Genomic DNA, 13,057 nt, shown 5'->3' on the forward strand with positions numbered 1-13,057 from the left:
GTGGAGTAGCTTTGCACACTGGAGCATCTCTCCCGTCAAGCAAAGTCAGAGGAGGCTTCTGGAAGATGAGCGGGTTGAGAGGGTGAGGGCTATGGTGACTGAGGGAGGAGAGAACTTTACATGGGGATTTAGAAGGACCCCTCTTAAAGGGCTGCACCTGAGGGAAACCAGGAGCCGGGAGCAAGGACTGGGCAGGGCTTTCCAGGCAAGAGAAAACAGCTAGGGTAGATAAGTATCAAGAGGAGGGTAAAAGAGCAACACAGAGCCAGGGGGAAGGAAGGTAAGGGGGAGAGAAAAGGGCTTTGAAGCCCAGTGTAAAAAGCTGGATTCTATGCTGGACGCCGGGGGTGGCCTGGGGACCGTGGGGCTCGACATGCGCTCATCACGTGCTTCGCCTCCGCCTCTGTGAAGTCATTGGGCACTGTGACGTCACAGCGAGAAGCTTCTGCCCCACTAGCCCGGGCGCCCCCGCACCGCAGTAACATCGCGGCGGTCCCCAGGCGCCTAGGTCATGAAACCTTAGACCATGTCGAAACGCGACATCGTCCTCACCAATGTCACCGTTGTCCAGCTGCTGCGACAGCCATGCCGGGGTGAGGGAGGCAACGGGGCGGCCTCAGGGAAGGGGAGACAGGGCAGTCGGGAGCCCCTGCGGCGCTCGTGTCCGCCTCGCTGTGTGCAGGAGGGAGCGGGCAGGAGGCCGGCTGCTGCGTCCCTTCCCTCCAGCTCTCCTGCCCCACCCTCCCTACCCCTGCCCTGCCGGTGGAGTGGTTTCTATAGCGATGGTGGCGGGCCAGGAAGAGGGTCCCCACCTGTCTTGGCGCCGCTAGCAAGCGGTGGAAGGGTGGAATCCGGGCCGGAGCCGCGCCTCCCTGCGCGCGTTTCTGGGGATGAACGCTCCGGTCGCCCAGCGCCAAAGGGTCGCTTGGGGGTTGGTGGGCTTTGTCCTCTTGGGCGCTAGCAACCTGCCGGGGCCGCGCCAAGCACTTTGCACGCGTGCGCGCACTGAAGCCTCACAACCCCCCCGGGGAGGCCAGTGTGTTTACTGTCGCCACTCACGGAGCGACCACAGAGGTAAGAGGGCGCAAGTCGCCTCCCCAGGGCTCTCAGCACCGGAATAGCAAAGTTGACACTCAGAGTCCCCTGGCTCGCCCCCACTGGGCAGCCCTACCCATCCAGCCAGAGTTGCACACACACTCCAGCCGGATGAACCCAGGTCGGTCCGCAGGGCAACACGCATTCCCTCGCTGCCTCCGCACTGGCGGGCCGGGCCGGGGTGGGCGGGACGGACGTCAGGGTCAGGGCGGTGGGAAGGACCCCCCAAGAAGCAGCGCCCGCCGGGACAGGTTCTCTGCTGCAGGCTTCGAACCTCCTCCCTTGCTCAGCACTCGCTCTGTGACCTCGGGCCTCGGTTTCCCCTCCATAAAGTAGTTTATAGCGCACGCCTTACAGCGCTCAGTGAGCTGGTGCGCGCAAGGGCTCAGCACATTGCCTAGCCCGTGGCAGCGCCCAGGAAGTGCGAGCGTCATCCTAATTAGGAGAGCGCGCGCCCTTGTCCTTGTTTCACCTACCAGGTGACGCTTCATCACTGAAGCTCCTTCAGGCTCTTCCTTCCTAGTGCAGCAGCTTTCCTCCCACCCAAGCACCCCACCCCTGGAGAGGAGAGGAGGAGAGGAAGCCTGGGGGAAGATGGGAGAGGAGAACCATCCAAATTTTCTTTTGAAAGGTCGAGAGGAGTGGGCTCGGATTCCCACTCAATCCCATGGACAGATCTTCCCCTTTAGTGATTGTGGAAGCAGAACCCCTAGGAATGCAAACATCCTAGGGTCACCAAAACCACAGGGTCATTGCTGCAAATAAACACTCATAATACCTTTAGGAACTGGTATTGCCATAGGAAACCCACAGCGCAGGCTCAGACCACATGGTCTGCAGCAGCCCCTAGAGGTCAGGGGGCCCCACAGGCCAGCTGGCCGGTGGTTTCCAGCCCACCTTCTCCCAGTGCCTTTGACTCTGGTGCCAAGAACAAGGGCCACCTTCCTCTTCCAGTCCCACTCCAACCTCTTCTCACTTCCTTTCCTCACAAATACCCTTAGTAGCAATTTCCTCCCTCTGTTGACGCCAGCATCTACCGGGTGGTGAGATCTGAGTCCTCACAGTAGCCCCCAGGCAGAAGGTCAGATGTGGCCCCAGCAAACAGGCAAGAGAGGTCATTAACTTGCTCAAGACTACACAGCTGGCAGGCGGCTGGGCAGGGCATGAGAGTCAGGCCTGACTCCCAGCTGGAAACCTCTGCCGACCCGACTGCTGCCTCCACATCTGCCCACCTCTCCTCCTTCTCAGCAGCCAGGCTCACACACATATGAGCACGGGGATTTTCAAACGCAGTATAGGAATGGGGGGGGGGGTGCATTTGCAGAGGTGGACGCTGCGTGTGTTTCCAGCCGTTTCACCTCTTATTTCCTACTCTGAGGATAAGAATCATCTGGAGTGCTTTTAGAGCCACGATTGCTGGACCTCTGAGTCAGATTTCCCTGGGAAGAGGTCTACCCTGGGGTTCTTATCATAACAACTTGTGCTCTGCTGAATTGGAGCAATTATCAGATGAGTTTGGGAAACAATCTTTGAAATACTCATGTAAGTGGACTCTTTCCTAGACACTCTGATAAGCATTACATCACCTCCCTTCATCATCAGAGTGACACTCAGAAGTACCATCATCTTCCTTTTACAGAGGAGGAAACTGAGGCACAGACAATATCACCCCAAGTAATTGTTAAAAAGACATGTGCACTGAGTTAGACTCTCCGGGGAAGGGGCCCTGGCATTGGTATTTTAAAGCAAGCCCAGCCCCTGCTCATTGTTTGGATCAGGTATTTGGGGAAACAGCTAGATGGTTAGCTGCCAGGGGCCAGGAGCCAGCAATGGGTTCTGGTTGGTCAAAATGGTTCATTCTCTCCCACCGTGATGGCGCAGCTCATTCCCCCCATCCAACCCCCAACAGTGACCAGAGAACCACCCCCTCCAGAGCCCAAGGTTGAAGCCGAGCCAGAGCCCCAGCCTGAGGCCGAGCCAGAGCCCCAGCCTGAGCCAGAGCCTGAGCCAGTCAAGGAGGAACCCCCACCTCCTCAACCTAAGAAGCCTTCTGTGGTTCAGAAGCTGACAGTGGGCATCAATGGGTAAGTTGGCCCCCGCCCAAGCCATGCCTGAAGTCTTAGGGCCCAGTCTTTCCTCTGGTTGCTGCCTGGGACATTTCCCCATTTCTCACCGTCAGTGTCTTCCTTCTGCCCACCCTTAGGAAACACAGGGGAAAGGGCTCCACCCTCAGAGAGTTCACATTCCAGAGGAAAGACAGCAATGAAAGAAGGAACATGACAGTTCAGTGACGCATGTTGTGAACAGTGTGGAAGTCGGTTACATTGAGACTGGGGAATGCAGCGACAGCCAGATCTGGGCTCAGTGCACTAAGAAGTCGGTGTGTGGAGCAAGCAAGGGAGGAAGGGGAAGGGAGGTGGGAAGCTGGCAGGGGCCTGGCAGCCACGGTAAGCAGTCTGGATCTGGTTTTACTGATTGAGAGCCATAGAGGTGTTCAGGCCAAGTGATACACCCTGACCTGAAGTTCTAGAGGCTCCATCCAGCTACAAGGTCAGGAATGCGAGGGAGCGATGGATGACTAGAGGAAGCAGGAAAAGCAGTTAAGAGCCTGGAGAGGACATCTGGGCAAGAGAGGACAGTGCCCACACTTTGCCTTCTTTCCCCAGACTGAGGAGTCCCACCCAGCCCCCTAGAGCGCACCTCCTCTATCATCCCTTTCTCTCCCATCCCCTCCTCTGCCTGCTGGTGGGTAGGATTCTGAGCACAACCCCACCAGCCTTGTCCCTGGACAGATTCGGACGCATCGGTCGCCTGGTGCTCCGCGCCTGCATGGAGAAGGATGTGAAGGTGGTGGCGGTGAATGATCCGTTCATTGACCCGGAATACATGGTGAGCAGCAGGCAAGGCGGAGACCCGGGAAAGGTGGGACACGGGTGGGGAGGAGAGCTTCCTGGAAGGCTCCCAGATGCCATGTGGAACCTTCACCAAGGTAGGGACTCCCTTGGGATGCTCGCACCTCCACCCTTGCCACCCAAGACTGGGAACCGTCCTGTCCCCCGCAGGTGTACATGTTTAAATATGACTCCACCCATGGTCAGTACAAGGGGAGTGTGGAGTACAGGAATGGAAAGCTGGTGGTAGACAAGCAGGAGATCAGCGTCTTCCAGTGGTAAGCACAGCTGGCTGGCGCCTACCCGTAGCATATTAATACCGGGGCTGTGGGGGGCCTGGAATAGGATTCCAACCTCTCAGTTGGGCTCCAAAACCTCCCAAAATGTGTGTGTGCATGCCTCTGGGTCCTGGGTCAGAGAGGGGTCTCAGAGAAGTCCCTGACCCCTAAAATGGTTAAAAAGCACTAATCTAGAAAGGTGTCCCACTCTACTCAAAATACTTTTTATTTAACACACATCTACATGTTTCCTCACAGGCGTGTCAGCTCAGTAAGTATAACACTCAACTTCTGATTCTCCTTCAACCCCCAAACCTAGTCACCTCCCTCCCCAGGAAATGGCACGGCCATCTAGCCAACCCTTTCCACTCGGTTCCTGCTCAGCAGCCACAGAGGTCTTTTACAAACGTCAAAGGACCCGGTAATTCCCGCACTCAAACCCTCCAATGGCTTCCCATCCCCCCATGAATAAAATCCCAGCTCCTACGGGAGGGCCCCAACACTATGCACTGCCCCACTGCCTTTTCTCATCATCCCAACTGCTCCAGCTGTCCACAGAACCATATGCTGTCTTTTTTTTTTTTTTAAGATTTTATTTGTTTATTTGATAGACAGAGATCACAAGTAGTCAGAGACGCAGGCAGAGAGAGAGGAGGAAGCAGGTTCCCCGCTGAGCAGAGAGCACGATGCAGGGCTCCATCCCAGAACCCTGACACCATAACCTGAGCCAAAGGCAGAGCCTTTAACCCACTGAGCCACCCAGGTGCTCCCATACCCTGTCTTTCTACTGTGAATTAGCAGCCTCCGTGGGCCGCTCCAAGGCATGAGATTTTCCCTTTGCTCTGGCTTCGTGCACCGGCCCTGGGGTGCAGCCTCTCCCAGCCTCGGGGCTTGTACCTGTGGGTAGGAGAGCTTGTGCTGAGGTGCTCGGCCTCTGGGTGTGGGAGTAGGAGGGTGGGTGGAGGTGGGGACTGGAGACTTGGTGCCAATGAGAAGCTGCCTGACCCAACTTTGAAATCTTAACACCAAACACAGTTCCAGCAGAGGAGTCGCTGTCCAGCCATCCGGTGTCCTTTCCTTACTCGGCCTGGCACTGCTGCCATGCAGGGCACTCTCCCTGTCTTCCTGGTCCCCACACAGCTGTCCCCTCAACAGCACCAGGTGCTGCCCTCTCTGGTGACTCCAGCAGCGTTTCCCATCTGCTCCACTCCACCCCTAGGCCGTGTTCTCTGGGCACTTGGCACAAGGCAGGTTGCTTGCATACTTTACTCCCACCTCACCCCTTCCTATTTGGGTGACTTTGGGCAAGAGATTGAACTTGCCCTAGCCTGTTTCATAGGGCATCTGATGGGCATGATGATCATAGCCCCCAGAGCGGGAGCGGGGAGCACAGTCGGAGGTAAAAGGTGTGTGGGGACACCAGGAAGGGCATCTCCCCGCAAAGCCACAGCTTCATCGTTGGAGGGCCCCCGCTTGCTTCACGTCTCCATCACAGACACAGGCCGTGACTCTGAGTAGACTCTGTACTTCCTTAAGAATGAATGAACACAATCTTCAAACCAGCCAGCCCTCTGGGCAGAAGGGCAGGGCCCAGGACAATCTAGACAAGGGGCCGGGGTCTTCTGGGGCTCCAGCTTCTCCCCTTCTCCCTGCCCTGGGGCTGGCTGGCTCTGAGAAATGCCAGGATTGGTACTTACTCCCCAGGTCACCAGGGTTCACGGGGTCAATACAGGTAAGAGCACTTAAAACATGAGCACGTGGCAGGTAATCAATAAACGTGTAGAATGGTTAACAAAACCCACATTGATTGAACCCCGCCAGGCTCAGTGGTGTAGAGTGGTCTAGAGGACAAGACAGATGTTAACAAATCATCACAGAAGAAAACACCACCGTTGGGATAAGCCCTGTGAGGGGGAGAAACCAGTATATGGTTTCTTTATTCATCGCTTGTTGGCTAAAGCCAACTAGTAGATGTTTAATGTTTCAAATATAAACATTTGATATCAAGTAGAAATGTGATCTTCTCAAACAGGAAACAAAATCTTTTCTTTTTTTTAATATTTGAGAGAGAGAAAGAGAGCAGGAGGTAGGGAGAAAGAAATCCAAGTAGACTCTAGGCTGAGAGGGAGCCCGACACAGGGTTCCATCCATGATCCCGAGATCTGAGATCCCAACCAAGAATTGACCACCCAGGGGGCCCTCCTTTCCCTTTCTAATGTAAACCACTAGCCACTGCTGGCCCCGGGGCTGCCTCAGGCTTCAGTCCTCCCCCCCAACCCCGGAGCTGCTCTCTGGGATGCAGTGTGTCTTCAGAGAGCTACCCAGCCTCTGGCAGCGGGAGCCATGTGGTAAGGAGGGGCCATGGGGAGGTTGCCAGGGCCCGGTATCAGAAGCAGCCAGCCGGCCTCACCTTCCTGGGGTGCATTCTGGGCAGCACAGGAGGAATGGGCCTGAGCTGGCTGGGAGCAGTCCGGATGGTTCCCCCTGAGGAGTCAAGAAAACTGGCCTGCAAGGCGGAGTCAGTGATGGAAGGGGAGCCCAGCAGGGTGGACCGCATCCGGACAGTGAGGATGTTGGGCTTGGGAAGAGATGGTTGCAGGCCAGGCAGGAAGGCGTCCGGCACAGCAAAGGCCTCTGGCACAGTGAAGGCCACAACTGCAAAGGCCAGGGCATGCAGAAAGAGACTGACTTGGGCGCCGCCACCCCTCCACAGCATGCAGCCCCGAGACATTCCCTGGAAGTCCGTCGGGAACCCCTTTGTGGTGGAGTCCACAGGCGTGTACCTGTCCTTAGAGGAAGCTTCAGTAAGTGGGGGACAGGTGCCTAGGGCTGGGCAGTGGGAGGGGGCGTGGAGGTGGTGCTCAAAGGGCCCCCCCTGACACCTGTGCTGCTCCTCTAGGACCACATCGAGGCAGGTGCCACACGTGTGGTCATCTCTGCGCCCTCACCCAATGCGCCCACATTTGTCATGGGGGTAAATGAGAAGGACTATGATCCTGGCTCCATGAAAGTTGTCAGGTAACAGGCAGCCAACATTCTCAAGAGCGTGGTCGGCACCCAGAGGACATGCCAGCCTCACCCTCCTCACCCCCACCCACAGTAGACCCCTAGGGCTGTCTTCACACCTCCCTTCCCAAAGCCTTAATGCCTGGCTGTTAGAACAGCAGGACTCCTGGAGAACATGCCTGGGGAGCTTCCCAAACCATACCTCTGGGCACCCCCATTGACCCCTCTCATCTCTATCCTGACTTTCACAAAACCAGGCCCCTGTGCATCAGCCAGGAGGGAGGGGAAGGTGCCGGGCTAGCTCTGTGACTCCCCTCACGGTGCTCTCTCACACCCGTGCCCTTTCAGCAATGCCTCCTGCACCACCAACTGCCTGGCCCCCCTTGCCAAGGTCATCCATGAGCAATTCGGGATCGTGGAAGGGCTGATGGTGAGTTGGGGAGAGGGCCTGAGGCAGGAGGGGTGGCAGAAAAACTCTTACCTCTTCTTCCCAGTATTGCTTAGTGTGGGGGGTGAACAGGGAGAGATAGTTTTGGTTGGAAGTGGTGAAGTCTCTTAAAACATCGGGCAACTTGGGACGCCTGGGTGGCTCAGTTGGTTAAGCAGCTGCCTTCAGCTCGGGTCATGATCCCAGCGTCCTGGGATCGAGTCCCACATCCGGCTCCTTGCTCGGCAGGGAGCCTGCTTCTCCCTCTGCCTCCCTCTGCCAGTGCTCACTCTCTCTCTCTCTCTGACAAATAAATAAATAAAATCTTTAAAAAAAAAAAAAAAAAAAAACACTGGGTAACTTGCAGACAAGTCTGGACCCTGGCCTGCACATGGTCCCCTTGTGGTCTGTGGGGATGGTCCCACCAGCCTCCACACCTGGGTCACCACCTCAGGCCTGAGAAAAAGAGGCAGGGGAGCTTAGGAGGAAGGGCTCACCTCAGCCTTCTTCTTCCCCAAGACCACAGTTCATTCCTACACTGCCACCCAGAAGACGGTGGACGGGCCATCAAAGAAGTCCTGGCGAGATGGGCGGGGTGCCCATCAGAACATCATCCCAGCCTCCACAGGGGCTGCCAAGGCTGTTGGAAAAGTCATCCCAGACCTCAAAGGGTATGAGGGCAGAAAGCTGCAATCAGGGTTGGGGATACACCCCAGGAGGACTGGACTGGCTCCCAATCCCTGAAGTGTCTGTTGAGGGGAAAGTAGAGACGATGTGGGATGGATGGAAAGATCCTGGGTTGACTCCCATCTCTAATGTGGGATTCTCCAGGAAGCTGACAGGAATGGCGTTCCGAGTGCCAACCCCAGATGTATCTGTAGTGGACCTGACTTGCCGCCTGGCCCAGCCTACCTCGTATGAGGCCATCAAAGACGCCATAAAAGCAGCAGCCAAGGGGCCTATGGTGGGCATCCTCGCCTACACTGAGGATGAGGTAGGGGCTGAGGAGAGGGACCCTGGGAGGAGCCCTCTGGGGAGAAAATGTGATTTTCCACTTGCCAAAGAGCTGTTACAATGTATCAAGACAGGGACTGTAGGGCTGGGAAGGTCTGCTCTTGCTGCCTCAGGGTCTTTGCACTTGCTGTTGCTTTGGACTAGGTAGCTTTTCTTCCAGGTGGCCACATAGTCTGCCCTCACCTTCCCTGTCCTCAGTAAGATAGTCTCTTTCTGGCCCTTTCCCTTACCTAAAATTTCATTTTATAGTCACTGTTGGCCCTGCTAGCAAGTGCACAAGAAAGCAGGGACTTTGGGACTCCATGGCTCTAGCCATCGTCCCAGGGCCGGCCACCCCAGCAGGTGCTCAATGTGAGCTTAGTGAACAAGACAGTGGCTCCTCTTTTTCAACACTTGTTCAGGGCAGGCCATGGCCAGGGGCCTTCCCTGTGAAGAAAGGATGTCACCGTGCATTTGCTGGTAGCCGTGCCCTCCCTGGACCTCCTACAGCTCCCCTCTCACACAGCCACCAGGATCTCTGGTTTTAAGGTTTTTAAGGAAAGCAGATCACATCCTCCCACAGCTGACAACTTTCCTCTGGGGCCTTACACTACATCACTAGGGCCAAACCCTCAGGGCCTCTGTGCTGTAGCTCCTTCCACCTCAGCCACTGCGGAGGGCCTGAGGTGACTAGATCCTCCTAGATATCCAGACCCAGCCTCCCCGTGTGCCCTCAGAGAGGGCCTCTATCCTGGCCCCCTATAATGGTGAAGGCCTGCATCACTGCCAGAAGTGATGTGTACTGGTGCAGCATCAAGGGGTCTGTGGTCTTCGTCCTCTGGCTGCAGACAAAGCCTCTGCGTGCCTTCCTCTCGCCGTCCCCAGAACCTGGGCACAACAGGGCTCCACCAGATTTTGTAGGTGAAGGGATGGCCCATGTAACTAAGAGTCAGAGCCTGGGCTCCTGGAAGGCCTTGCTCCACGACCCACACTTATCTTTGAAATTCGGACGCCCAGGTCGTTTCCACGGACTTTGTGGGCAACACCCACTCGTCCATCTTCGACGCTAAGGCTGGCATCGCGCTCAACGACAACTTTGTGAAGCTAATTTCCTGGTGAGGGGAAAGGAATCCCCGGGCGTGGGGGGCGGACCAGGAGCGGTCGGGAGGGATGACCAACCCGCCGCCTCCCTCCCCAGGTACGACAACGAATACGGGTACAGCCACCGGGTGGTGGATCTCCTCCGCTATATGTTCAGCCGCAACAAGTGAAGCAGGATGGTCCTTCCTCCGCTTCCCCGGGTTCCGGGCCCTGGAACCCTTACCTCCCGTTCCCGCTCTCGCCTCCCTGGGGAAAGGAGGGCGCCCCGCTGTAGAAATAAAAACACAGAGTGTCACAGGCGCACCCCTGTCTCTGCGCGGGTCACTACGGGGTCACGGCACGCCCGGCACTTAACCGCGCTCTACCTGCGCCCGCCAGCCACCGCGCCCCACCTCGGAGCCTAGCTCCGCGCGGGCGCACTGGGGCTCCTCAGGCTCCGGGGGCCGGCCGCGGGCCGTGACGTCAGTGCGCCGCGCCACCGGCCTCGGGTTCCCAGAAGGCCGCGCGGGTCGCGGCGGAGGCAGGTGGGCGGCGGGCCCGGGCACGGGCGCCAGGCAGGCCGAGGCAGAGACCCGCGCTCCGGCGGGCCCGGGCGGCCGGCGCCATGACCCTGTTCCACTTCGGGAACTGCTTCGCCCTGGCGTACTTCCCCTACTTCATCACCTACAAATGCAGCGGCCTGTGAGTGCGGGGCGTCCGCGGGCGGGAGGGCGCGGGCCCGGGCTAAGCCTCACCGCCCGCTCCTGCAGGTCTGAGTACAACGCCTTCTGGAAGTGCGTGCAGGCCGGGGTCACCTACCTCTTCGTGCAGCTGTGCAAGGTGAGGACGCCTGGGTACCCCCGAAAATACCCTGGAAGACGTGCTCCGGAAGGGGTGGAACTGGGGAGAGGTCCCCGAGCAACTTTTGTATAGCATCTTAGTAAAATGGAGAAAACTCAGTTGAGTGAGGGTCCACTCGGTGCTGCTGACACTGCTGGGCTGTGCCCGAGCCCTGGCACCTGCATGCCTTACCCGATGGCCTGGGATCACCACAGAACCCAAACTTGAGACCCCTATCCTCTGTCTCCCTGATCCTATAATCTCGTCCCCCCTTCTGATGGTCTCTCTCCACAAGGGTCCCCTAAACCTCAGAGCCTTACCCTCCACATCCACACTGATTTCCTACATATTCCACTTGGTTTATTCTCTTCCCCTGCAGTGATCTCTCTGTTTCCTGTTCTCAGATGCTGTTCCTGGCCACTTTTTTCCCCACCTGGGAAGGCGGCATCTATGACTTCATTGGGGTGAGTGGGGCAAGGGAGGGGGAGGGAGTACAGGAGTGGGGCCCCCTGGCACCTGTGCTCACTCAAACCTCAACCTGACCCACAGGAGTTCATGAAGGCCAGCGTGGATGTGGCAGACCTGATAGGCCTAAACCTTGTCATGTCCCGGAATGCAGGCAAGGGGGAGTACAAGATCATGGTTGCTGCCCTGGGCTGGGCCACCGCCGAGCTCATTATGTCCCGGTGTGTGCAGCATCCTGGAGCCCAGAATCCTGAGAAAAGAGACCTGGGTTCTAGGGAGGTGCTGGAGGGCGGGGGCTCAGATTCTGAGTGTGTTTGGATCTAAGGGTGTTTGGATGCTGGAGAATCCCTCCCTTTGCCTTCCTCAGCTGCATCCCCCTCTGGGTTGGAGCCCGGGGCATTGAGTTTGATTGGAAGTACATCCAGATGAGCATTGACTCCAACATCAGTCTGGTACGAAGTCTCACTCTCCCACACACCTCCTTGCCAGTGGCTGTGCTCTCCCTCAAGGCCTGGCCCTGACTTCCTGCCTCCCTGCAGGTCCATTATATCGTTGCATCTGCCCAGGTCTGGATGATAACACGCTATGACCTCTACCACACTTTTCGGCCCGCGGTACTCCTACTGATGTTCCTTAGCGTCTACAAGGCCTTTGTCATGGAGTGAGCTGCATGGGGTTTGAGGTTGGGTGCCAGTGGGGGTGGATTATCTGTTCTCCTCTCATGATGATGTTTCCCCACAGGACCTTCGTCCACCTCTGTTCCCTGGGCAGCTGGACAGCACTGCTGGCCCGGGCAGTAGTGACAGGGCTGCTGGCCCTCAGCACCCTGGCCCTCTATGTCGCCGTTGTCAACGTGCACTCCTAGGCTTGGTGCCCCAGGCATTCACATACCCTTTCTCTGCCTCCAGGTTTCAGTGAAGTAAACAGTATTTGGAACATTGTTTCTGCCTTCATCTCTGTCTCTAGAACGATCTACCAGTACCACGCACATTGGGTTCTAGAGGCCCTTGTTCTGGCTTTGAAGCCAGGTAGACAGGCTGGAAACTGGCCAACACTGGTTGGTTCTGTGTTCTGCAGTGGTTCCCCAGCTCCTTGTTTTCCCCGGATAGAAGGGGTTAGAGTAGAGGGATCATCTTTGAGCTGCTGCAGAGACCAGGGCTCTGGGGCAACAGGTGATATAAGGGAGCCAGAATCCAGGAATACAGTTCTTGGAGGCTTTTCCTGTCAGCCTTAATGTGGCCCTTCCCTGGCTGCTTTCCTCTGGGGCTCTCAGTCCTGCTCTCCTCTTCTGACCCACCCTTCATATGGCAGCCAAAGAGATCTGTCTGAAATCCCAGTTTTATTAGTGACCCTCCTTGTCTACAACCATCTGAGACCCCCCATTGCACACTGAACAGTCCAGCCACCTGCACACTCGGGTTCGCTTTTGAGAGCAGACATCCGTGATTCCGAGCTCTTCCATGCTTTGGGTCTGTAGCCCTCCCATCCAGTCCTGGCTGGAGTCTCCTCAGGGTGGGGTACGGACACCATTGCGGCCGACTAGCACGGTAGCTGAGCCCACCAACTTGGATATTGTCCCAAATGTTGCCCTCCCTACCTCTTGTTTCACAAACTCTTTGGGAGCTTCTCAGGTGCAATCAGAAACTGCCCCCATTAGGCAGAGGGCAGAGAGGAGAAAGGCAGCCACTCCAGGTTGGTAGGTGGCGGGTTTAAGAAGCAAGGGAACTTTTCAAGGCTTTTCTTTGGGTTGCAAGACACCTAGATCTCTGCACCCACCTTCCAAATTTTAAAAGTTTAGATCGGGGCCTTAACTGGGTTCAGTCATACACACCATCTAATACTGCATCGCTATCTCAAGGCCATGTCCAGCATCTGGGAGGGGCAGGAGAATGCACATTCCCAGGACTAAGGGGGTGAGGAGCCTCCCAGCTCAGGTCAACCTGTCACGTTCACAGGCTCTCCAGCTCCAGTATCACCCCAGC

The 13,057-nt window shown here is 56.9% G+C and overlaps 2 protein-coding genes across 2 annotated transcripts; both read left to right on the plus strand.

The window, feature by feature from the left end:
* Positions 1-438: 438 nt before the first annotated feature.
* On the plus strand, positions 439-10,123 carry GAPDHS (glyceraldehyde-3-phosphate dehydrogenase, spermatogenic). Its single transcript, XM_059152910.1, has 11 exons — positions 439-593; positions 3,005-3,179; positions 3,888-3,984; positions 4,158-4,264; positions 6,978-7,068; positions 7,164-7,282; positions 7,619-7,700; positions 8,217-8,368; positions 8,529-8,691; positions 9,708-9,805; positions 9,889-10,123. The coding sequence occupies exons 1-11, from the start codon at positions 527-529 to the stop codon at positions 9,959-9,961; spliced, it is 1,224 nt and encodes a 407-aa protein (XP_059008893.1). The 5' UTR covers positions 439-526; the 3' UTR covers positions 9,962-10,123.
* A 164-nt stretch (positions 10,124-10,287) lies between these two features.
* TMEM147 (transmembrane protein 147) lies at positions 10,288-12,016 on the plus strand. The gene is made up of 7 exons (XM_059152911.1): positions 10,288-10,472; positions 10,541-10,610; positions 11,015-11,074; positions 11,160-11,296; positions 11,443-11,527; positions 11,615-11,736; positions 11,817-12,016. Exons 1-7 carry the CDS (start codon positions 10,396-10,398, stop codon positions 11,938-11,940), a joined length of 675 nt encoding a protein of 224 aa, XP_059008894.1. The 5' UTR covers positions 10,288-10,395; the 3' UTR covers positions 11,941-12,016.
* Positions 12,017-13,057: the final 1,041 nt, after the last annotated feature.

This window comes from Mustela lutreola, chromosome 16 (genome assembly GCF_030435805.1).
Source record: "Mustela lutreola isolate mMusLut2 chromosome 16, mMusLut2.pri, whole genome shotgun sequence".
Lineage (NCBI taxonomy): Eukaryota > Metazoa > Chordata > Mammalia > Carnivora > Mustelidae > Mustela > Mustela lutreola.

What these genes read in the sequence shown, in the direction of transcription:
- GAPDHS (XM_059152910.1), top strand. Translation starts at nt 527, where the DNA reads ATGTCGAAACGCGACATCGTCCTCACCAATGTCACCGTTGTCCAGCTG. An exon ending in GGATCGTGGAAGGGCTGATG is followed by an intron (nt 7,701 to 8,216) that starts GTGAGTTGGGGA and finishes TTCTTCCCCAAG; the next exon opens with ACCACAGTTCATTCCTACAC. An exon ending in TCGCCTACACTGAGGATGAG is followed by an intron (nt 8,692 to 9,707) that starts GTAGGGGCTGAG and finishes TCGGACGCCCAG; the next exon opens with GTCGTTTCCACGGACTTTGT.
- TMEM147 (XM_059152911.1), top strand. Translation starts at nt 10,396, where the DNA reads ATGACCCTGTTCCACTTCGGGAACTGCTTCGCCCTGGCGTACTTCCCC. An exon ending in GCATCTATGACTTCATTGGG is followed by an intron (nt 11,075 to 11,159) that starts GTGAGTGGGGCA and finishes CCTGACCCACAG; the next exon opens with GAGTTCATGAAGGCCAGCGT. An exon ending in GCCGAGCTCATTATGTCCCG is followed by an intron (nt 11,297 to 11,442) that starts GTGTGTGCAGCA and finishes TGCCTTCCTCAG; the next exon opens with CTGCATCCCCCTCTGGGTTG.